General features: G+C 52.5%; 9 protein-coding genes across 9 annotated transcripts; 2 read left to right on the top strand and 7 right to left on the bottom strand.

Annotated features, from left to right (window-relative positions):
- Positions 1–347: 347 nt before the first annotated feature.
- Z517_06217 (uncharacterized protein) lies at positions 348–2,343 on the bottom strand (the record flags this gene model as incomplete). The annotated part of the gene is made up of 4 exons (XM_013427959.1): positions 348–1,021; positions 1,080–1,703; positions 1,772–2,066; positions 2,152–2,343. 4 exons carry the CDS (start codon positions 2,341–2,343, stop codon positions 348–350), a joined length of 1,785 nt encoding a protein of 594 aa, XP_013283413.1.
- A 970-nt stretch (positions 2,344–3,313) lies between these two features.
- On the bottom strand, positions 3,314–4,645 carry Z517_06216 (uncharacterized protein; the record flags this gene model as incomplete). The annotated part of the gene is made up of 1 exon (XM_013427958.1): positions 3,314–4,645. The coding sequence occupies one exon, from the start codon at positions 4,643–4,645 to the stop codon at positions 3,314–3,316; it is 1,332 nt and encodes a 443-aa protein (XP_013283412.1).
- Positions 4,646–5,487: 842 nt separating this feature from the next.
- Positions 5,488–7,185, top strand: Z517_06215 (uncharacterized protein; the record flags this gene model as incomplete). Its single annotated transcript, XM_013427957.1, has 1 exon — positions 5,488–7,185. The coding sequence occupies one exon, from the start codon at positions 5,488–5,490 to the stop codon at positions 7,183–7,185; it is 1,698 nt and encodes a 565-aa protein (XP_013283411.1).
- Positions 7,186–7,708: 523 nt separating this feature from the next.
- Positions 7,709–9,449, top strand: Z517_06214 (uncharacterized protein; the record flags this gene model as incomplete). Its single annotated transcript, XM_013427956.1, has 3 exons — positions 7,709–7,763; positions 7,822–9,158; positions 9,213–9,449. The coding sequence occupies 3 exons, from the start codon at positions 7,709–7,711 to the stop codon at positions 9,447–9,449; spliced, it is 1,629 nt and encodes a 542-aa protein (XP_013283410.1).
- A 1,436-nt stretch (positions 9,450–10,885) lies between these two features.
- On the bottom strand, positions 10,886–13,178 carry Z517_06213 (uncharacterized protein; the record flags this gene model as incomplete). The annotated part of the gene is made up of 2 exons (XM_013427955.1): positions 10,886–12,910; positions 12,975–13,178. The coding sequence occupies 2 exons, from the start codon at positions 13,176–13,178 to the stop codon at positions 10,886–10,888; spliced, it is 2,229 nt and encodes a 742-aa protein (XP_013283409.1).
- A 1,231-nt stretch (positions 13,179–14,409) lies between these two features.
- On the bottom strand, positions 14,410–15,981 carry Z517_06212 (uncharacterized protein; the record flags this gene model as incomplete). Its single annotated transcript, XM_013427954.1, has 1 exon — positions 14,410–15,981. One exon carries the CDS (start codon positions 15,979–15,981, stop codon positions 14,410–14,412), a length of 1,572 nt encoding a protein of 523 aa, XP_013283408.1.
- A 597-nt stretch (positions 15,982–16,578) lies between these two features.
- On the bottom strand, positions 16,579–18,022 carry Z517_06211 (uncharacterized protein; the record flags this gene model as incomplete). Its single annotated transcript, XM_013427953.1, has 2 exons — positions 16,579–16,806; positions 16,865–18,022. The coding sequence occupies 2 exons, from the start codon at positions 18,020–18,022 to the stop codon at positions 16,579–16,581; spliced, it is 1,386 nt and encodes a 461-aa protein (XP_013283407.1).
- A 1,049-nt stretch (positions 18,023–19,071) lies between these two features.
- Z517_06210 (uncharacterized protein) lies at positions 19,072–21,684 on the bottom strand (the record flags this gene model as incomplete). Its single annotated transcript, XM_013427952.1, has 1 exon — positions 19,072–21,684. One exon carries the CDS (start codon positions 21,682–21,684, stop codon positions 19,072–19,074), a length of 2,613 nt encoding a protein of 870 aa, XP_013283406.1.
- Positions 21,685–22,700: 1,016 nt separating this feature from the next.
- Positions 22,701–23,267, bottom strand: Z517_06209 (uncharacterized protein; the record flags this gene model as incomplete). Its single annotated transcript, XM_013427951.1, has 1 exon — positions 22,701–23,267. One exon carries the CDS (start codon positions 23,265–23,267, stop codon positions 22,701–22,703), a length of 567 nt encoding a protein of 188 aa, XP_013283405.1.
- Between the last annotated feature and the right edge of the window lie 918 nt (positions 23,268–24,185).

The following is a 24,185-nucleotide window of genomic DNA, read 5'->3' as shown; positions in this document are numbered from 1 at the left end:
ACCAGATCATGGAGATCCTTATCATCCCGCATTGTTTAGACTCTCTATCTATCTACCCTGAATACCTAAAAACCGAGCACGACTCTTTGCTTCACAGTCGCGTAGATCCCCTTTTCTCGACAAGAGTAACGAGGAACAGTGAGTGAAATTTTACGACTTGAAATGGTTCGATTTCATTCTGGAGAACACGAGGCATAAGGTCGGGGCGAGATGTCAGGACCCAAAGGACCCATTCACGATGGCCCCGGTCAGCAATTGCCCATGCCGAAACTATTTACGTTACCACTACACAAGCACACTCTCCTATCATGCTCATGCTCCCCTCAGGAACTGCAATCTCTGCCCCACTAGATGACAACAGCCACGTGGTCGTCCATGTACTTCTCAATGTTGCCCAGGAACGCAGAGCAGATGATGGCGACCCCTCCAAAGGCGATCGACACCAGATACACCCAGCGATAGCTCTCGGAGTAGGCCACTTGTCCAGCAGTCACCACCATCTGATAAGCCGTGTCATTGCCAGCGATGCCGGGGATCTGTTTGAGTTCGTCTAGGAGGGAGAGACCGGTGATTGTGATGGCGTTCACAATGTACGTCTCGTTGGTGATTCCAAGTTGACCAACCATGACTCCTCCGAGGTATTCGACAATCTTGACCTTGAACTTGTTGACGAAGACGTTGTAGTAGGTCGTATACCCAATGCAGCCGCCAATCACACGAATCGACAGCGTTAGCGCCGTGACTGTGGCAATAATGTCGTCGGGGCAAATGATGGTCGTGATGATGGAAGCGGGGACAACAATTCCTCCAATTCCGAGACCTGCGACGACAAGGATGCCGTAGACTGCATGGATATTGTCGAGGTCGGCAGCTGCAAGCGCGCCACAGCCCGCGGTCATCAAGATCGAGGACGCCATGAGCAGTTCACGGATGTGTCCGCCGAAAAGTGATAGGAGAACCAAGATGATGCAGCAACCTCCGAGGATGGAGAAGCCGATCGGAAGAGTTCTGACTCCGACACCTGGCTAGAGTTAGCCCGGGGCATTCGAATAATGGATTGAGCTTTGGGGATATCATACCAACGGGATCGTGGCCGTACACATTGAAGGCCTGCGTGGGCCAAAACATCAAGATTGAGAAGAAATTTGCACCTGATATGGCAGTAATCACCAGGGTCAAAGACAGCACCCGCGCATCTTTCTTCATGCGAGAAGGAAACATGGGAAATTTGGCGTATTTGATCTCCCAGATCGGGAACAGAACGAACAGGAGGAAGAAACCCAGGATGAGTGGGACTAAGACGTGGGCAGATCCCCATTTGTACTGGTATCCTCCCCACTGCAGACCGGCGAGGAAGATGATCATGCCTGAGATGCTGAGGAAGCCGCCGACAAAGTCGATCTCGTCGATGATCTGTTTCTTGGTCAAGCCGCGAGAATTGGGCCGCGGTGGCGGGAAGTAGAATGCCAGGACGCCGACAGCTCCGATCAAGGCCCAGACGCCCGAGATGAACGCGCACCATCTCCAGCTCGAATAGCCGGCAATGAGCCAGGCGTATAGAGCCGAAGGGCAGAATGGGATAATTGTGAGGACCAAGGCTGCGACGTAGATGCCACGTTTACGTGTAGGCGCCAGTTCTGACGTACCAGCGAGGCACGTTAGTTCGCAAATACCGGCGCCCACGCCAGAGATGCCCATGCCAGCTATTCAATCAGTCAGTCGCGCATTGGCCCCCTTGGAAAATGTAGGCGAACACGGGGTTAGTCCTTACCAATGAACTGATTCATACCCTGTGCGGTGCCAGCAACAATCATGGCGATGACGAGAAGCCCCGAGCCCAAGAGCGCGACGTATCGGCGCCCGATCAGGTCGGACAGGGAGCCCACAAAAGGGCAGATGGATGCCAGCGAGAGGAGGTATGCCAGCACGAACCAGACCCATCTGTCATAGCCTCCGATCTCCGAGTAGATCAGAGGGGGAATACCGCCAAGCAGATAGGCCGGGATCTGAGAGCCGGTCCAGAGAAACGCCATGGCCACGAGACTCATGATTCTTTTTGTCGTCCACTGTTGGCCGCATATCAGCAAAGGTGGGAGGCTCACAAATGCGGGCGGTGGTGCACAGAACGGCAAAAGGGAAAAAAGGACTTACTGGAGGCTCGTGATCATGGTCCTGGTCGTCGCCATAGGTTCGCAGGCCGTCCTTCTCATAGTAGCCGGGATGGCCCTCGACGCGTTCGAAAGTGCGGACTTGCTCGATGTGAGCGCCCGTCTCCTTCTCCGACGGCGAGGAAGATCCTCTGCCTTCAATCCCACTGGGCTGAGGGGTCTTGTCGTCCTCCATGGTCGATTTCTGTTGTGACGTGAAGGCGAAAATGTTCGATGCGACAAAGTCGTCTGGAGGTAGAAGAGTTGGATGGAGAACTATCCACTGTCCACCGTGAGCGACTATAAGAAAAAGGGAGATGACAATGCGTCAAGCTGACTGACTCGAAGACTCGCGACCTTTATGTACCTGTACCAGCCCAGAATCCTCCTCACACCTTTTAGCGAGGGTGGGAGTGCGTCTGACTCGAGCAAATACAATAGAGGAGGGGGAGAAGAGGTGGGAAGGTCGTAATCTTGAGCCTTTTCAGGATAGTTTGGCGCTGCACAGCGTGTCACAGCGTTCACGAGGTGCATACTTCACAGGGTCGTACCACTCGCCACGTTCTAGGCTTCGCCAGAAAGGCGGAGGTGCACGGACTCTGACTGGGGGTCGAATATGGTCTGATGTGTGACTGGCTGAGTGCCCCACCTCCACAACCTGGGGAAGATTGATGCCATTCCCAATATGGCAAAAGAACCTTTTGACCAAGAGGTTGTGGGGAGGCGACAAGCAAGCCATGCTTGACGAGCTTGCCAGCTTGTCCATCCACACTTGCTACTGGGCGAGCGGGGCCCCCTTTGTTGCTTTGGACTTTGCTCGACCTGGCTTGGCAATGCGCTGAATAACGTGTTAATATGCTGATGGACAGCAGCACTATCGCCCAAAATTTACATGACCGAGAGCTAGATGTGCCAAGTTGAGCTCAGGTCTCATGGGTGCTTTGAAGCTGGAACCGAGATTCTAACCGAGATTCTCGGTTTGCTTGCTCGGTGCCAGGCACATTAAGTGGCAGGGTCTCTTTGGCTTGTCAGGTTATCCTGGTGACGAAGTGAAGGGTTCAACAGCTACCAAAGGGGGAAGTGTCTCTGGCGTACATGATAAGGTCGATCAGTTGCCCTCAGGGAGTAGGTGCCTGCTCAAACTTTTATGTATTTCGACCATCCATTCACTCTTGATCCTCGCCAATGTTTGTCCATTGCTTGATATCCTGAAAATCCATTACCCGATTGGCGCCCTGCGGACCAAACCGACCCTGCAGGTCTTTCCAGTCCCTACCCCGGGCTGTCTCTGGCCTCCATCGAAAGCTCTGTTTCAGCTTTTCGTCCAGTTTATCCTCCATAGCATCAACAATAAAGCCTCCAATTGCGGGGATATGGCAAAATCCATGTCCAGAGCCACCCACACCCAGCACTAAGGAGGCGTAATCTGGGTGCTTCGAAATTAGGAATGCCCGGTTGGGCGTGTCTGCGCACCAGCATATCCGCGCAAAAGAGAAAGGTCGGTCTGCCAGGTGAGGCATGGTCTCGCGCAAGAATTCCCGGCAGCGCGCTTCGCTTTCAATCGGAATCTGGTGCTTTGCGAAGGGGGAGCTGATCTGACCAGCATCTGGCGCAGCTGCGTCGGAGATCCAGTTGCAATACCCAGGGTGTTCGTCACACATCTTCAGTTCGTGATTGTCCTCGTCGGGCTCCATGAAGAAACCTCGCTCGATATTGAACAACACCGGAAGGTTTTTGTACAACTTGGCTTCCTCTGGGGTCATCTTAATGTGGGCCAGTGTCCAGGCAGTGGGCCGAAGTTGATCTTTCATGTCGAACAGAGCCGCCGCGCTGGCGCCTGCACTGAGTATTGTCCTGTCTGCATAGTGGTAAGTGCCATCAGCAGTGATGGCGCCCCGGATGTCGGTAGAATCATAGATCAAACTCGATACACGGCCTATCTGGTCGCCGGTAATGAATTTGACCCCTAGACGAGCGGCTTCCCGAGCGGCGCTCTCCATACTCTTGCGAGCGTGAACCCACCCAGCTCCTTTTTGCATCCACCATCCCTCCCAACCGGGGAACTCGCCCGTCAATACACCCTTGGGCATGGTTGCTTGGAAGTCTTCCTTGGTCCTGAGCGGAATCCACCCACCTGCCTCGCTGGGCCCATCCCGCGTGTTCATGTGCCGACGAGCTTCATTCGACGTGGCCGCCAAGATACAGCCAGTTTCGTGGAAATGGGGTTTGAACACGGGATCATTACGCCAACCCTCCGTCGCTGCTTCCAGCAACTTGTTCGATACATAACGCTCGTCAGCATCGTCCCCAGCAAAAGAGCCCAATTCCAGGATTTTGTTCAAGTCCGTGCCAGCCGAGATGGGTGAGGGAACAGGATAAGGGTCGAGGACGGTCACATGTTTGTAGCCTCGACGACCCAGGTGAAGTGCGGTGCTGCAGCCCCAGGTCCCGGCTCCTACAATGAGTATTTTAGAGTCGGTAGTGAGTGGTGATGGCATGGCGTTATCGGCAATCTCTTGACCAGTGAACATACATAGATCAATCAGTATGTGAGGATAACAAGAGAATTTAAATAGCCGTCACAAATGACAATCGTGGCCACAATCGTGGGCCATTTCGAGACATGTCGCCAGGGCTGTTGCTCCATTTCGAACCGCATTATAGCCGCAGTCTCAGGGTGGCCACCAGAATAATCAGTCATGGTGTGTGGTGGGCGGAGATGGACTATCAGGAAGAAGGTCCACGCGAGAAAAACTGCTGTTGACAAACCGCGCAGGCGGGGTTGAAAGGTGCAGGCAACCAGTGAGTGTCTCCTCCCAACTGCCCCGCCGCTATCACCATCACCGTCCAACATCTCCATCTTTGCCATGATCCATCATCACATTTCCATCCAATCGCCCTCTCGATACGAGGCGCGCACCAAATAAGAGAATGACGAGATGATCAAAAGACGATAGACTTTATTTTCGTTGCCTCTTACAACAGCCCCCAGAGATATCGGAGCTCAATACTTAACGCCTATAGCGCCTAGCGAGACTGGAAATATAGGTTAGGCGGCCGCCTGTTAGATCTGACTTATAGCTAAGAGATAGGGAAGAGTGCCTACAAGCTCACAAAATCTCCTTTCATAGTAAGTAATATTTGTCATTTGAATTAGCGTAAACAGTACTTTTGGTGCGCGGCCTCGGTCCACTTCATTCCTTTCTCTCGCTCTTCCTGGCTTATATCCGACCATCACTCAATCTCATTATCTCGCAACTGCCACCTTCCTAGGAGCCTCCCAATCGTGGTCTCCATGTCAACACACTGAGCATCTAGCCCCTGACATGTAGTTGTCCCCATGCCCCGGCCGCGGAAATCCCCCAATGTGCTCATCAAGCGCCGCACACGGACGGGATGCCGAACATGTCGGGCAAGAAAGCTCAAGTGTGGAGAAGAGAAGCCAGTCTGTCGCCAATGCTTACTCAAAGGACTGAGTTGCGACAATACAACGACTCTCAAGTGGGAAACAGACTACGTCTCGAAAGGCCTCAAGTTTGGCAGAGCTGGTGTCTGGGCCAAGGACCCATACAAAACAGCCTCGCCTTCCACGACTTCGGACTGGTCAGCCCACGATCATGCACCTCTGTGGTGGTGTCCTATCCCAGAAATTTATGCCTATAGTTTCGTGCACACCACAGTGGATACTCTGCAGGAGTCGGTCCGATGGGCGCCTGAAACGAAAGGCAATGCCCATCAAATTACAGCCTCGACATCATCAGACCCCGACACCACTGCTGCATGCTTCCTCAGTCCCTGGCCAGCGACGCAGAGCCTAGTTCGGTCTGCCGATCCCCGTATCGCGGCGCCGCTGAATATTCTCCCACCATGGGAAAAGTCAGATCAATCTTCGCTACTTTCCTATTATGTCGAAAGAATATGCCCGATGACAGTCTCAAGCTTGACATCTGTCTCCCCTTTCGCAACACTGCTCCTTCCTTTTGCAATCAGCACCTCGCCTCTCACCATGCAAGCCATGTTGGCACTGGCTGCCTGCCATCGATCACGAACTGCTTTACAATACAAGTCAGCAGCATTAAACCTCAGTCACCGTGCTCTCCACGCTCTTCGGGTCAAGTTAAGAAGTTGCGACTCAATGGCGGTAGCGGAGCTTCCCGAAACATTGGTCGTCATGCTTCTGCTTTGTATGTTTGAGATCGTAAACGAATGCGACAGTCGATGGGTGGTGCATTTGAAAGGGGCACGCGACTTGATCCGCGTTTGCAGGTGGCATCAGATAGGCTTGGTGGAAAACACGGACGCTAGTGCTCTGGCTCTCTTCTGCGAGCGCTTCTTTGCCTTTCAGGACATCATGGGCCGTACTGCCTGTGGCGAGGACCCTGTTTTCGGGAGCGACTTTTGGGCGAATGACCAGACCGACTGCGAGCCGTGGCTCGGTTGCTCCCCTCAGTTGGTTTCTATCCTTAGCAGAATCGCTGAGTTGGGACGACAAGATCCCATGAGTCGTCAAACCGTCCACTTCCAGGCAGCGGCAGCTGCCTTGGAGGAACAGCTGGGCATGCTGAAGCAAACGGTGTGGGGTAACAGTGATGATATGTTAACTCGAGCTGGTGAGCTGAAGAGACTCGCGGCCGAGGTCTATCTCCAATGCGCCTTGAACGGAGCGAACCCTGCTACACCGTGGATATCGCAGCAAGTGACTGAGATTCTCCGCCTTATCAGCACTTCGCTGGAATCTCGTCTAGTCTCTGGCATCAGCTGGCCTCTCTTCATTGCAGCTGTTGAACTGCATCCGGACCAGGACCTCGAACTCCACTGGGAGGGCGGCATAGCTCCAAAATATGCGCGGCCTTTCATCCTATTCGCCCTGGAAAAACTTACCGGTTCAATGGTTAACACTATCAGGATCCGTAGAGTCATTGAAAAGGTTTGGCGGGCACGAGAGATGCGGGAAGCCCCAGTCAACGCCGATGCTTCCCCAGAAAGTGACTGGGAACAATTTGTCGCGCCTTTCTGCGGAAACATGTCTCTGGCGTGAGCAAAATGTCACTGTTGGTTGATGGGTCGAATGAGACATCCTGCCAGAGCCGACCACGGTCCCACAGGCCGGCATACCAGTCCGGTCACCGTATAGACTGATCTCCAACAAGTGGCCAAAAGAGATATCGCTCTTCTCCGGATCGTCCTGCTGATTGCCCGACAGTGGGAGTCTGGCCCCACACATGTGCATGAAGGTACAAGCGGACCAAATGATGCGACAGTCAACCTACTCCACCATGTGTCGAGGCCGACTTTCTAAGGATCATTACTCGTGGCCAGATAACGTCCCCCCCTCATTGGCCCGCTTGGACCTTTCATCTGAAAAACGTCTCCGCACAGCCCAAGCATCAACGACCGAGCGGGGAGATAGCAATAGCGATATCATGGGGGATCGAAAAGCGACGAAGTGCTCCTACAAACTGTATAAAACAACGTCTGGGACTGTTTCATCTTCACCAACTTCGCCTCCCACTCTTATTAGCCTGTGTGCCATCCGGTTCTTCACGACTGTCTTGGACAATATGGCGGACGAAATCTACGAGCTTGATGTGCCTGGCACCGAACAACTCGTTGATGGTCAGTATAAGCTTTTCGAGAAGAGGTGTCGAATATCGCAGCTAAACATTGGCCCCAGTGCATCATACACTGCAAGCAGCGCACGTGGGTGGAACCAGCGACATCGTCCTTATTCCTCAACCAACGGGTGCTGGTGGTGACCCTCTAAGATGGAGTCGCTGGAAGAAGTATTACCAACTCTTCCTACTCGCACTATATGCGTGTGCGTTTTCATTTGGAGAAAACACCCTCGGAGCTGCTTGGACGACCGTCTCTGAAGACACAGGGGTCAGCCTGACCAACATGAATGGTGGAAGTGCCCTCAACTATCTCCTGTTGGGGTTTGTCAACATCTTTTGGATCCCCACGGCTATGAAAATTGGTCGACGGCCAGTCTTCCTGGCTACCACTATCATCTGTATGGCCGCTGGCGTCTGGCTGGGGAAAGTCAACGGAACCGCATCGTGGATGTTGAGTATGACACTCAACGGAGTCGGCACCGCGGCTTACCAAGCTGTCATACAGTTGAGTGTCTTTGACATGTTCTTTGTCCACCAACGAGGACGGATGCTGTCGGTCTATCTCTTTGGACAGCAACTGGGTAGCATTCTGGGGCTCATCAGCGGTGGTAGCATTGCAGATGGTCCTGGCTGGCGATGGTCCCAATACATTGTTGCCATCATCGACGCCAGCGTGCTTGTTCTTCTTCTCCTGACCTTTGAGGAAACAATGTTCCCACGCTTTTTGTTCGGCAAAACCGCCAGTGCTAGTGCTGTCGCTCGATCTATGGGTTTCCCACAGGCTTCCGACAGCAAAGCTCCCGTCGACACCTTGACGCAGAGCCAGAGTCCAAGCGAGATCGAACACGACACCACCTTGGAGGCGCAGTTTCCCAAACGAACCTACTTGGAGAAGCTGAAGCTCTGGGTCTACTACCCACAAGATCGGACTACGTACTGGCAGTACTTCCGGAGGCCTTTTGTGCTGTTCACCTTTCCCAATGTGGTCATCGCCGGGGTTATTTTTGCCTTTGGATGCACCGCTGGCATTGTCAGTTTCAACACCATCTCTGAGATTCTTACCGAAGCGCCCTATAACTGGTCGACGACCTCGACAGGGTTGATCTTCTTTGCCGCCCTAGTGGGTAACTTTGTTGGATGGGCCACTGGCGTGCTCGGCGACCACGTTGTGATTTTTTGTGCTCGACGCAATTCGGGAGTGAAGGAGCCCGAAATGAGACTGTGGACTCTTTGTTTATCCTTTATCTACGCAGCCCTCGGGTATCAACTGTATGGTTGGGGGGCTGAATTTGGACTCCACTGGATGACCATCGGCTTTGGGGTGGGCTGTATGATTGCTCACCAAGTCTCTGCCTGCTCGATTGCCACTGCGTACGCCATGGAATGCTTCCCGGGGGTGAGTTAGCCACTGAGCACATTTTGGTATGGAGATTGTACTGACCAGAAACAGATTGCGGGAGAACTGGTGGTGGTCTTGGCCATCTGTTCGTCTTGCATCAACTTTGCCATCTCTTACTCGGTCCAGCCCTTTATTAATGCGGCAGGTTACGGATATACGTTTCTTTTCTTTGGACTCTGTGTTCTGGCATCCATGGCTGCGGCTGTACCAACCTACATTTATGGAAAGAGATGGCGACAGCTGAGAGCAGCACGCTGGAGGAAGTGGTTGGCGGAAAGGGACGCTTGAGCTAGAGGAGACAGCGATATGAGCCTTGTCATTGTGTATCAGGCATATGATAGTTGATCTAGCTAGCAGTGCTGAAGGTGTGAGGATTAATTGTTGTCATGACTCAGCCGGCGAGGTCTCTTTTGGCGAAGATGATGTCTGGTTAGCGGGTTTGTTAGTCGTTATATACATGGTTGCAGGAGCGTTCATTTTACTCCGATGTTGTATTGTAGGTCCATACATGTGGCACATAGTACACGGCACATACAGAGACGCAGATACAGGGAACGACACATGCAGAGACAAGCACATCGAGTACTTTCAATGGACGTCGGAGCCAAGACCGTCTCCTTATCCATGTGTATGCAGTATGCATCGTCTTGCAACTGGAGTCACTGGACTGGGCTGGACTTGGATCTCCATCCTGGCGCAGTCTCTCTATCTGTCTATAGACAGTATCTCCGTGTTGAACGAATACTTCTTCACTTTCCTCCTCTCTCATCGTATCTCTCGATTCTACCGTCCGTTCGACTAGACTAGACGAGAGTACTCGGTACATACGTACAAACAAACACAACACTTCCCCTTCGCCTCGCCAGAACTCGACTCGACTCGACCGGTTCACCAGCCCAGGATTTGGAAGCGACAGTCTCGTCTCGTCCCCTCTTCTCGTTGTCGTCCAACTCTCGAGCTATTTCCTTCTCCTCCACGCAACAAAAAAAAGATGGGTTGACTTAATGCGCCTCCCAACCTATTCGAGACGTGGTCAAGCACATAATATTACAAACAAGCACACACGCACATACATACATACATACACACACACTCACACAAGCAGGGAAGCATATTCTGCTCTACTACTCTGCTCCTGCTCCTGCTCTCTCCGTATTCCAAACTCTCGTCGCATCGGGCAAGGCCGTCAAAAGTACTGTACTGTACTGTACTGTACTGTACTGAATGTGAAACAGCAATGCAATGGCCATGCCATGCAATACAACGCAACGCAAGCGGATCGTAAAACTTTTGTCTTTTCTCCTCTCTCCTCTCTCTCTTCCTCTGTCCTTGTTCCTGTCCCTGCTTGATTGTTTCTGCAAAAAAGAGAGAGGCGAGGGAAGGGGAAGGGGGGGGGGTGTTTATTTTGTCTTTCCTTTCGGTGATGCCCTGATGCCCTGGTGCCGTAAAAATCCCCGACATCGCATCGCACCGCGCCTCGTCGCACCTGGTGGTCCGAAAGGGAGACCACACATGAGAAACCCAGAATGTAGCACACGCACGCACGCACGCACGCACGCCCAGCCAAGCAGGCAAAAAAAAATCCAGAAACGCCAAACTCCATGTCGCTATGCGGTTGGCATTACCAAAGCAAGCATTTCGATCATTGTCACATCCATCTCTCCTCCTCGCAAGGAGCACTTCAGTGGTAGAGTTGTGTGTCACTCTCTCCCCCTCCCTCACTTTCAAACCGCTGGCCATCTGACCCTCAGACCCTCGCACCATCTCTCGAACAGCGCGTCGGCCAGTTGTCTCGTGTGTTCCAGCCCACCAACCAACCCGTTCATCATCTCCTTTTCCGTTTGACTGTCTGCCTCCAACAGACTGGCTTTTCTCTTCTCCTCGACGCTCGTGTTCCGTAATGGACTGGCAAAGACTTGACTTGTGTCGCGAGACTTGACAATGGCTGCTTGTGCACTCTGCCTCCGTCGATGACTCTTGAGGTGCGGGTTGTTTTGCGCAAGGACCAGTTTGGCACCTACAGCACCTTTAGTCGGGGTACTTGGAGTCACCTGTCTGCTCTCGTTGGCGCCAATTGGTTGCGGTGATGCCATGGACGCGTGTAAGGGGTCGATGAGCTTCTGAGGTGACTGCAGCATCTCCTTCGACGGTGGCATCGTCATGGTTTGTTGTGGCAGCATACTCTTCAAAGTGTCGTCCCGTTTCATCTTGGAAATGATCGACTGCATAATGTGATACATGCCATCTGGATCCACGCTTTCCAAGTCGGAAAAGGCCTCAGCCAACCGTGCAACGGCCTCGCGTTTGACCTCGTCGGCCGTGTCGTTGAGGACGTCTTGACACGATAAGCCAATTGCGTTGGAGTAGAGTTTGCGGCCAAGGCTCGCCTCCTTGGTCTCCATCGCGATGGTTGTCGCGGTTGAGGAGAATCGGGAAGCTTTGTCTGGCTTTGAGAGCAACGAGGTCTCGATGTCGACCAGAGAGGCCAGGCCAGGTTTCGCCTTTGACGGTGTCCGAATGACGCTAGAGTTCGGGTCTTCATTTTCCGTGTTTGGGCTGGTGTTGGCGTTGGGCGATACTCGTCTGAATTGTCGGACTGTGCTCGGGCTGTTGCCAAATGACATGTTGACCCCCAATGGCTGCCGTACCTGGGCACTGGATAGTCTCTTTCTGCTCGTCCTCTTGCCTAACAGCGAATCTGTCGAGTCTCTTCGGTCTCGATAGCTCTGTTGCTGTTTGGACTCTGAGATTTTGCGCATCGTCAACTTAGTCGGACTTTGTTCGGGTTCCAGGCGTCGGTCAAGGGTCAGATCCTCCATCATCTGTGTGGTGCTTTGCTCCAGCCCGTCCGATGGAATTCTCTCAGCCTTCCTCATCCGCTGGGTTTGGAATTCCTTCAAATTCATGGTGGGCATGGCTTTGACAGTCTCAAACACCCAGTCGTCGTCATTCCGGGCTTGCGACAGGTTTTTGAGGGTTTCAGCATAATACTTCAAGTTTCTGTCCCCTCCTTTGCTGGCTTCCCAGTCTTGCTTTCGGACAATCAACTCCTGTAGCCCCTCAATTTTCCCCGCCGATCGTATGAAGCGATGGTTGAGCAACTCCCTTGCACTCTTCCTCTTGTCGACGTCTTTGGTTAGGCAGCAAGCAACAAAGTCTTTGAAATCTTTGGACCAGCCGGGCCCTTCCAGTCGTGGCGCGGCTTGTTTCGGGATCAGAAAGAGGACTTTCATGGGGTGAACGTTGGCGTGCGGAGGTTCGCCGTTTGCTAGTTCCATGGCCGTGATCCCCAGACTCCAAACGTCGGCTTTGGCGTCATGACCTTCCTGCTGAATGACCTCGGGTGCCATCCAAAAGGGAGTTCCGACAAAAGTATTCCTGATGCTCTTCAGTCCCACCAGCTGCGCAGCGACGCCGAAGTCGGCCAGCTTCACCCGGCCATCCATGCCCAGCAGGATGTTTGCCGCCTTTATATCTCGGTGTAGTTTTCCTTCTCCGTGAAGGTATGCGAGGCCTAGGAGCAGCTCTCGACAAATGATGGCGATGTGGCTCTCGGATATACGATGGGGAGGAGGCTTGAGGAGATCAGCGCACGATCCGCCTCCCAGATATTCCATGACAATCCACAGAGTCTGCCGACGCAGAAACGCCAGACGATACTTTGTGACGTGCGGACTTGAGCATGACGACAGGACGGAGAGTTCGGACAGGATATCGGAGAGGTCTTCTTCGGAAGATTCAAGGTCGACCTACAGTCAACGTTAGCTGGAGAAAAGGATGCCGACAACTGCCCCTGCAGGAGGTCTTCCATACATGTTTGATAGCGACGACTTCACCCGTGGCCTTCTCTATGGCCTTGTAGACGACACCGAACGAGCCACTACCCAGTTCTTCCAGCATCTGATATTTGTCCGCCAGTGTATCGCCGTGCGCAGAATCGTCTTGAATTTCAAAGTAGCTCTGCTGTGTTGCCGTGGCCTGGTGAGGCGCCTCGGAGAAGGGGGATATCATGGCCATGGCGGCGTGCTGTTGTTCTCTTGACGCAGTTTTTCCCTCCTCGACACTGTGGTTATATTGTAATCGCCTGGTTCAACACCTCGAATGGGACCTCCAATCACCAAGTGCTGTTCATTGGTTGTAACCCGGGACTCATGTACAATTGGTGAGTGCGCGCACAAAACGTGATGATGCAGTCTAGTCAAGAAATGCAAGAAATGCAGGAAATGCTTGCGCCGCAATATAGACACAGGTGAGCAATGGTGGTACAGAGAATAATGAATGTGAGAATACTGAGTAAAGGGCGAGGGATGGTGGTTTGCAGGGTCCGAGGCGCCGAGGATATATCTGGTGCGACGTGGATCTTTGAAAAAAAGGGGCCTCGTGCATAGTAGCGCTCTGGATCCAAGCCTCACGACTAGTGTATCCGCGAACAGTCAGCCATGGAAAGAAAAAGATAGAGGATACACTGCAGTCGTAGTAATAGTAGTGCGTCCAGATGAACGTTTGTCCGCAGAGGTGGAGGAGGGCAGAGCCGGATGTTGACGTTGTGCTGCCATAGCAACGAGACGCCGGATGGGGAAAGGCGCCTCGGCTCAAGATCCACTAATGCAGCGAAGGTTCGACGCTAATGCAGGGGTCCGTTACTGCTTCTGGTTCCATAATTTCTACCCTCTCAGCCTCTCTGCCTTGCATTAATCAGGCCCGCTGTACCATGGTTCTCCGTGATACTTCAAGTCGACCTGAACCAGATTGACAGCTCTCCCAGTCGCTTGTACAGGGTATTCGTGCCGAGCTGGTCCCGAAACAATCAAATTCCCGACTTCAAGGAACTGAAATGGGTCCAACGCCCTCCCACTCCAGCAGGGCCGAGAAAGAGATGGATAGGCCTTGACAGGGTGTCAGGTGGCCTTCCAGAATTATTTACATCACTTTCTGTTGCTAGGGCGATGTGCTACACATATTGATTCTGTCGGTTTGAGCAGAAACACTCATGTGTGTGTGAAGTAGGGGTAATTATTAATTTACCTTGTGCCACGATCACGATCACGCGGCAGATCGGATTGTTGTTTTTTTGATCGGAAAATTCAAAAATGATGCATCAACCGTCCTCTGGGGAAACAGCATTATGTCATGTTGTTCAGTCAATCACGTGGCATAATAGTGTCAAAATAGACAATATACAAGGTCCCATAGTCGGGAAATAAATCCAACGCTGCGCTCCTCGCATGTCGATCTCGTGGTCTCCATTTCACATATGTGGGCTGTCAAGTATGTGCATCTGCCCATGCTCTAATCCGGTGGTTTTGGTTGGGTCGTCCTGAGTTGAATCCCACTCCTTCATCAGATCACTGACTGTCCGGGTGAGCTTGCTTGGAGTGATTCTCTCTAGCTCTGGCCAAGGAAGGCCACCTTCTCCGCCAGCTGGCCTTTGTCTGGTGTCCTCCATCCCCGCAATTAGGGGTCCTCGAGTGCTCACGGGGGAGTCCCACGCATCCCAAGCATCTTCGACGTCATCATTGTCGTTCAAATCTGGTAGCAGACTAGGCGTGTTCGATGAGTCGGTGCTACTCTTCTGCTGAACATGTCCATTAGGTTTCTCCACCACCTTTGGTTGAGTCGAGTTCTTGTGTGGAGTGTCCAGCCCGAATTCGTTCCAGAACGACGGTTCCATGTGATGCGAATCAGGCGTTTCAGTGCGGCCCTTGGGATTTGATTTGCCCTGTTTGTCCGATGGCTTTCTCGAGGCCTTTCTCTGAGGAGGCCTTGCAGAGCGCTGCTGAGCGACGGTTCCATTGATTCCCTCTTCTCCCACCGTGGCTTGCCGGATGTCCTCGAAGAACGTCCATAAACCATCCCGAACCCCGTCGTAAACTTGTTTCCCCTGTTTCACCAACATATCTGCTGCCACTGGAGGTAGCGATCTCCGATGTGCTGCGAGATCTTTGTACGTCTTTCCAAACCCAAGAGGAAGTGCATCACCGGATATTAGGCTGTCGAGGGTCGCCATCCGCGACAGCGAGGGCCTAGTAAACTCTCCGCCATCGACGATTGGTGTCTGATCCAGCGCATTTTGTGTCTCCTCCGTCTGTTTGCTTGGAACCTTTGTAGAGGTCGGACTGAGCAAGCTCAAAGTTCTAGTATGTCGACCTCCTTCGAAAACCCGCTTGGATCCCTTTCTCGTCAAACCATTCGATCCTGCATTGCTCGCCGTAGCTGGCTGAGCCGTGTAGCTTCTCTCCACCAGTGCTCGCTTTCGCCTTCGTTCTTCGTCTAAGTGGTCGTCTGCAACCACTCCTTCGCCGCCGCCGACTTCGCCCAAGGCCACAGGCTGTTTTTTCTTCACTTGTCTGACTTCGTCCCTCTTCTTATTCGCTTCGTAGGCCGCCCATTGCTTCTTCAGTACCAGCAAGTCCGCCTCTGCCCGCTGGAGTTCCTCCTTCAACTCGAGGACTTTTCTTTCTTGTGCCGCCAGCAGTGTCAGGAACTCTGCGCTGCCTCTTGTCTTAGCCTTTTCCTGCGGTTCAGCTGCGGGATCGGGACTTCTGAAAGGGACGCTTCGAGTAAGTGGCGAGGACTTGGCTGATTCGATCGGGCTCTGCACTCCAGACCCCAGGGTTGGAGACTGCGAGTATCCGATATTCGTGGGCACCAGGACGGGGAAATTCAGGGACAGTCCCTTGATGTGCCTTCTTGACGCAGCGGCATTCGTCGTTGCTGGTCGGGTCGGATTCGGGAGCCCGTCTGGGTTGGATTCTGCCGATTCGGAGGAATCATTCGGAGGTATCTGTGGAGAAGAAACCGCACTGGACTCGACCTCCATCGCCGTGGGTCAGATTGATCATGTAGAGCACGACGAGCTGGGTGGTTCGTTCAGTTCGGGGAAGAGCAACAGGTAATCCGGTGAAACCAGGAGGAAAAGACGGATCTGTACCGCTGTCCTCGTAGGTTCAAAACGTCTGAATTTTCAAAAGGAAATCAGTGCTGTTCAAAGCAGTCATTCCACGTCATCATCGTCATTGACTGTGCGCAGAAGAGAGAAATGTTTAGGAGGACGAAAGACGGAAGATTGTTGACTGGCCGAAAACGGTGAGTCGGTAATTAATTGGCCTTGGGGCGAGATTCCCCACAACGTGTGTGTGTAACGGGGGGGGCCCATGCAAGGGGGTGAACATCCATCTGCTACCACTGTAGGTACTGGACCCGTACGACGTAATATACTCGGTACTGCTAGACAAGTGCATTAGGACTGAGCTAATGCCGACCAACCAGTTTTATGTACTTGGTATCGCCTCTGTCTTGGGACACATGATTGAACGCAAAACGATCCCCGCTACACTCGTAGGCTTTCCCATGATCAGGAGAGACGAGATCCAACACGAAAAAACTCCAGAAATGCCCTCCTCTTCCTATACAGGCTCTATAAAACAATCCAGATAGTACCTCCCACAACGATGCCGATACACAAGACGGTCAAAATACCGGCGCCAGCTTGATCTCCTTTGGTAATGGGTGAGTGTTGGATTGGGTCTGCGTCGATGTCTGTCCCAGCATCGGGATCACTCTCGGATGTGCCTCCGGTATTGGCCGTCTTGGGCGCGATTTCTGGACGTATAGTTGATGCTCCGATGACGGCAAGTGCTTGCATCTGATTCCAAGTCAGTAAGTTGGAAGGGGGCTAACCCGGACGTGCGAAAAGAGCATACCTGTTGTCCCACGCCCGTGGAGCCATCAAAATTTGAATACCACCGTCGCCCACACATGCGCCCATTATCCCCTCCGGTACATTGCTGTGCCGCGGCGTTGGCGCTTGCCCGCAGCTTGGGCATAATTATGTCGTAAGTATTGGGCACGATTAAGGCTGTAACCGCCATCCAACGAGACAAGTAGGCTTTGAAACTGCTTTGGTCGTTGTTGCACACCATGGTTGGTTCACATTGGAACTCGGTCATAATGTCGCCGCCATATTCCGCAGGGAAAAAGAGGTTGAAGGCGCCCTGCAGGATCTGGTTGACCCGGGTTCCCCACGGTTCAGCCCCATTGGTGAAGTTGTACATGGCAGCAGCTCCCATGAGCATCGTGCCGTAGTTGTAGGTCCACGCATAGTGTGCCACGTCCGTGCAGTTGTTGTTCACATCCGTGTTGTCCCAAATGTAGAGGACGTCATCTTGATATTGAAATAATGGGCTACCTGCCATCCAATCCCACATCTGGATTGCCCAGTCCGCATAGGTCTGGTTCCCGGTGTATAGAGCCAGACGCGCCGCCAGTTGAAAGTTTCCGCCGTTGGAGATGGTATTCTTCAGATTGTAGCCCGAATTGAAAGAATATACCTGCCACCTCATCCCCCCGTTGCACGTATTAGCGTCCCAGAGAGTCGATTGAAAATTGAACACTGCTTGAGCCAGAGCCAGCCAAGAAGGAGCATCGCCTCCAACATCCGGCAGATTGGCTTCAGCAGCGTCCATGGCCGTGAATGCCCAGAATGCTTGGTCGTCCACACCCATGTTCTTGCTCTGGTTGGGAGGATTGAAGTTCTCTTCGGGTCCAACCTGAAACTGTAAAGCTTGCGTCACGACGGAGTTGTAGCTGTCATCCCCAGTATACTGCCAGTAATTGATAAGAGATCCAAACATCGCGCCAGCCTCCCACCAGTAATAACAAGCAGTCGAGTCACACGGCCCCGGCAGTAAACCTGGCACTTGACCAGACTGATTGCCCGAATAATAGGTCATCATATCGTATGCTAACGTAGAGGTAACAGACTTGATCGAATCTAAGCTGTTGAGGTCCAGAGTGAGCGCATTGGTCAAGGAAAGTAGGCCGGCCAGCGGCACCAGAGCGGGACATATGCGCGACTTCATGTTTGGTTGTACGTCGAGCGTCCTCACACAAGATGGAGTTATTGAATAGAAATCGCAGAAGAATGACCCTCAACTCAGATCCAACTCTGAAAACGAGACTTCAGGAGCAGAAGCGGAGTGACGGAAAAGGAGGTCTGAATGAAGAGAGTGACCAGGGGGAACTTTAACGAAGGTAGCGCCCAGTCCGGCCGGGGCGGCGGGAGTTGGGAAATGTCAGTTGCCACGTGGTTGGTATACGAGATACTCAAGGGAGGAATGGCGTCGAGGGCGAGAGCCGTTTGTTCACGGCCGTGTTGGTGTAAAGGCGAGAACAATGAGAAAATCTGCAATGGACACAAATGAAAGGGAACAGGTGAGATTATGGGGAGGACAAGAAGTTGGCGCGAGCCAAGGACTGTAGAAACAACAAAGCGTCACACAGCCACTAGCGACCTTTTCCACCCAAAAGGGAGGCACGGAAGGTACCCCGCCCATCTGCTGTTGTTCCAAAAGGCGGTGCCGACCTCATAGGGGGGGCCATGTGTGAGACGTCGTCGCCTTGGCATTGAGCCCGGCAGCCAATCGGGAGTGATATCAAGTCTCCTCCGCCCAGAAAAGACTTGGAGCGGCGGGACAATACACGTCCTTTGTCTTGGCTTGGCTTGGCACAATCTTGCACCGCCCAAGCACCCAACAGTGCGATCCTGACGATCTCTTTCTGGCGGAAGCTTCACCCCTAAGATTCTCCCTGAGGCTTGGTGTTGAGGTCCGCAGTCTAGCTAAATATTGGTTGCGACTTCACCCGGAAGAAGCCAAGGTGGCCATAAACAAGCACATAACGGTCGCTTCGCGCAACCATCCCCTAAACTGTGGTCCAGGCCTTATGGGACACTTTGCGCAGTAGACATGTTGCTCTTTATCAATGCAATAATGCGGGCCCCCAACTGGCAGGCTCATATAATTCAGTACTCCTCGCTTCGCCTTCGCTCAAATGCATCGATGTTGTCGGAATCGTCGTGTCAATATGAATACAGTGCTTTTGGTTGACAACTTCTTCGGTTCTTCTGCAATCACTCCCGGAGCTTCTCCTCCTTGATGGCCTCAACGCCTGATGCTAATTTGAACATTCCAACACCAAGACCACGGCGCGCACTGTGAGGTTCACTATGTCGATCGCTGTGGAGTTGATGCTCCGTTAAGCTTCCTGTTCTATTGTGTGATCTGTTCGTGTTCGTACGAGAACGGGGACTGAACTCTGGATTCTCGTTGAGATCCCGCAACCCGGAAGACAAACCCGTCTCAGCCCGGAAATGGCGTCCTTCCATGTTGCCGTCGACGGCCGACATCATTGATTGTCCTCCTATGGACGATCTTCGACGTTGTACACGAGACATGACTCTTTCAGCTTCCTTGGCTTCTTTCGCTTGCAGGCTTTCAGAGGGCAAAAGGATGGCCCGGTCAAGCTCGTAGGGGAGTCCACGATGTCTTCCACGGATCTGCATGGCGATGATCACCAACTTTGAGAGAACGTGGAACTCAGCTGAAAAGGAAGCGTTGATGTTCGGATAGCCCAAAGAAAGGCCCACAGTGCCGTATGCAGAGACAATTTCGAAGAGGACGGAGAAAAGCGTAAACGCGGATTCGTTGATATTCTGCAGTCTTCCGCCTTCGACAACTGCAATGATGAACATTCCTAGGAAGATGTACCACAAGTCAAACGATAGTTGTCTTCGTAAATGCGCGCCGACATAGCTCGGCTCACCCTCGTCTTCGTTTTCCTCGGATGAAGTTCCGTAGATTCCCAGACTCTTCTCCTCGTACACGTTGGTACGTCGCATAGAAATAGCAATCGGAAAGACAGAAATGTACATCATGATCAAGTAGCTGACCTGAATGGCAGGGTGGAGTTCGGCCAGATTGACAACGGAAAATCCGGCAGTTCGAGTCGACGCGGCTTGGAAGAGACCGTCCAGAAATCGAATTCCCCCCGGTAAGGACGTGACTGTGGTATCATTGAGATCGAGAATGATGAAGAAGATTAGGTCCAGTCCGTTGAGAATGATGAGAATGGCAAAAAGCCACCAAGTCGCTTCGCGGGGGAACAGCAGGGTGAAACATCGGCGAGGATGGTCGAGAAGAAATTGGAGCTCTTCCCACAGGGGGCTGCCTTCTCGAACGCACTTGGACGTGGCCCAAATAACAAGCCTCAACATGCAGGGGAACCCAGTGTTGCCAATGACGATCAGAAAAGTCATCAGCAATAACGGAAAAACGGCTCGCTGGAATGAGAGCATAGAATTGTTGGTCAAGGTGAAACCGAGATCGTTGAAAGCAGAAGCACTTGTGAATAGACCCCACCAGACTCTTCCCTGCGACTGCTCTGTCACATATTTTCCGAAGCTCGTGTGGAGGATCCAGGGTACTAAGCAGATTATGCCGAGAATGTGAAAGCAGAAGAAGTAAAGGACAAGGATGAGAGCTAGGGCCTTGAGTGCCCGATATTCTATCCCGCCCAGCTCTTCTCGCTGTTCTTCGGTCAGACCGAGAAAAAACGAGTTCCGTCCGACGGTCGGTTGCCAACTCAAGTATGGGGCGAGCTCCTGTGTACGCGGCGTATTGACCCGATGCAGCGACCGAAACGTATTAGACCCCCTCCGACGGTAAGACCCGGGCTCAGGGAGATCGTAGGTGTGTGACGGCTGCGTAGACTGTCTAGTGTTGAGTCGGGGAAATGTGGCAGTTCGGTCCTGGCGGTCTCGCAGAAACTGTGGTTCGTCGATGGTGATGTGTGTAGGAGGCGCACGGTCGTCCGCAGCTCCCCCGTCAGCTCTCGTCTCATCACCACTGGGAGGTTCGGGTACGCTCATGATGGGGCGCAATAGATTGTCATCAAAGTTGGCATGAACATCATGGGGTCGATCCCCCAGCTCATATTCACGAGGACTGGGGATTCGCAGGGCCGTCGTGTCACTTGGATTTCGTTGATTTTCAAGGAAGCGGATGTGTTGCTCTGGATCCATCTGTGGCGGCACCCGCACATCATCGACGGACCGAGTTGTGAGGGGTTTTGGACGGTGATTAGGCATGTGTCCTTTGAACTCTTCTTGCTCCTCTTGCGAGGTGTCAGACGAATCTACACCCTTTCCATTGCCGTTCTCGAGCTTCTCAGCATCTGCATGACCTTGACTGCGTCCGGTGTTTCGTAATATCCGAATCGCTTTTCCCGCGACGCCTGGTCGACCTTGTTCAGGGTCATCCCTTCCGGTGGTCATGGTGCGTTGTCTCGACTTTGTTCGGCGGAGTGCATTCGAGGTCTTACAGACGTCCTCAAATCGTTTTTCGAACCAATACAACCGGGCGAAGACGACAGCCGAGTTGACGACAATGGGATTGCACAGCATTGCGAGGAAGAATAGCATGAATTGTTGACCGACTTTGATGTTGTTCACATCGACGGTGTTCAACCCGCTCTGGGTGCAGGCACCGGAGGCGAAGAAGAGGGAGTCGATATATGAGATGTCACCGATACCGAAGATGATGACCGAACCCAGAATCGTCATTCCAATCATGTACAGATAGTGGATGGTGATGAAGTTAAACCTCCTCTTGATGAAAACATCTGGAATGATGTTTCTCTTGCAGAACTCCCAGAAATTCCAGGCCCATTCATAGGCGAGACCCATGGTGTTGGAATCCAGCGATTGAAAGGGATAGAGACCGAGACGAGACTGCCAACTTGTTTTCTTGAGGATGCTGTTTCGGCGGGTACTCGGGGTCGTCTATCAGGGCAGGCCAATCCCTTATTTATTAGGGTAGGATCAGGGGAGTGGGAGTGAGGATCAGCATGATGACAGAGAGAGCATTGAAGGGAGAGGTTTTTCGTTGGTCAAGCAGTGGAAACCACATGTTGTACACTGGGAGGAAGGATGAGCTCTGGAACTTCAAGTCGAGGATCTGCGCAGTCAAAGGGCAGAAATACCAAAGGGAATTAATGGGATACGCATGCGCATGACGCCAAGTTGAGCAACAGGCACGACACGGCAAAAGAATCTTTCTGGGTATCGAAGTGGAGGGCATTGGAGGGGCGCCAGCCACAGTGCCGGGACCCCCGCCAGCCAAAGCTAACTGGGTGCAGTTGGTCAACGGCATTCCGTGCCTTGCTTAACAGTGCTTGTTTTTCCCTTTGGGCACCTACCACTGGGTAACTCTTATGTCACTTTTGGGGATAGCTGACGCCTAAACTAGATGGGGATTTAGGCTTGATTGGATTGGAGGATTGGAGACTTTCATGGTGGCCGCGAAGGATTTTCCTCACCTTCACGCATCCAAGAGCGTATCCATTTCACACGTATCAACATCCACATCCACTTCGATTCAATCCTCAAGTACCACTTGTATACCGCCGCTCTGTCAAAGATTCGCCCTCGAGCGTCTTGTTCCCTGCCCTCCCGTACCACGCGTGCCTACCCACCCAGCTCCCCTACTCCAAGCCCTTCACGTTGTCCCCCGAAAACTCCAGCCTGCGCTCCGACTGCGCTCCAACCGGGACGGTTACTCGCTTACTCTTACTCATCCCAGTGCATAGTACTACTCTATCTTCCTTCCCTATTGACACACACTCCCCTGAAAGATGGCTATTATACCCCAGAAATGAACCGGTTGTACCGACCCGCAGCCCGGAGACAGCGGCTCAATGCGCCTAAAGCGAACCTGGGGGCTGAGTGATCTTTGGGAGGTGATCACCATTCAAGTTTTTAATCAGCTTGCCAATGCCCGAATGGCTGTAGTCGTTGGAATTCCACATATCCTTGTGATACCGCACCTTTCCGCTATCGTCGAGTGACAACGAGACCAGAGAGTCGACTTCTTTGGGAGTGTTGACCAGCTTGGGAGTGTACTCCTGCCTAAGTTTGAAGACTATATCGGTTGGTGTGTCCTTGACAACTTCGACCTTTTTGGTTTCCAACTTGGCGAAGATCTTAGGGAGCCCATACCACTGGCCGGCGATTTTGTAGCGGGTGTCGCAATAGGACAGCGGATCGTCATATATCGCCTTTTCTGCATAAACCGACATATCCTTCTCGCTGCAACTTCCAGAGTAGAGATTTGTGATTGATGTGACTATGGCCTCATGGTCGGGTGATATCTTCAACGATTGTTCAGGGTGAGGTTCGTAGTCAACAGTCTGGCTGTCATGCCCAGTCAATTGACGGGCATCTGGATGAGGTTCGTACTTGGTATGGATATCTTGTGTGCTCTCTGCCATGATAGCTGGGCTCCGACACACAGTAGGTGCGTAACAGAATCTTCTGGGCCGGCTATTTGTGTTGAGTGAGAAATGGCTATATGAAGAATCATCAATCTTTACAGGAAGGTCCCTTGATGGGGAGGAAGAAACAACGGTCATGACGACATTGACTCTCAATGAAAGTCGCTGCACCGCGGGCGGCATATTCTGACCATGCAATATGTTTTTGGTTTCTACTCGATTGGTTCATCAGTCTATAGGGAATGAAAGGTTACCCACGGGTTCAGCAAACATCCAGCAGGTAAAATGAGCGGAAATGAAGTCGTGTAGGACGAGACATTCCTTCTTCGGACGGACTTTTCTGTACAAATTCACGTCTTTCTTGTCTCATCACCGGAACATCTTCCCATGCAACATGCAACGTGCAACATGCTTGTGTATCAAAATAGAGTGTCCCTGACCTCCACCTTCTCCCCGTCTCCTTAGTCAGATGGAGATTGAACCCTGTTCATATCTTTTTTATACCTCTGCATCTCACCAAATTGTGCCCAAAGAGCAGCAGGAATCTCGGCAACACGAGGCTCAGCACGCATTACCCCACCGTCCGCCCTGCAGGATCCGGGGACCCACGACCGATGTAATAACGTCCAAGGATCTATCGCAGTCAGGAGTCGCTCGTATCTCGTTCAAGAGACGGAGTTTCATTCATGCATATGATGAAGCACGGAAGACGAGGTCACTAGGAGGGATTTGTTCTGTGTGTGTGCCTCTCTCTCTCCCCCCCCCCCCCCCCTCCCAAAAAGAAGTCAACAATGACCAGTGGGCCGGTAACGCAAGAAGTGAGATTACGAATACGACGGGACCTTAACAGCGAAGTTAAGACCGCCGCTCCAGACAGACACGAGGCTGCCCTGCATGTATACAAAGTACAAGTAC

This window comes from Fonsecaea pedrosoi, assembly GCF_000835455.1.
Source record: "Fonsecaea pedrosoi CBS 271.37 unplaced genomic scaffold supercont1.4, whole genome shotgun sequence".
Lineage (NCBI taxonomy): Eukaryota > Fungi > Ascomycota > Eurotiomycetes > Chaetothyriales > Herpotrichiellaceae > Fonsecaea > Fonsecaea pedrosoi.
The sequence above is the reverse complement of the archived record's forward strand: the minus strand, read 5'-3'. Positions and strand labels throughout refer to the sequence as shown.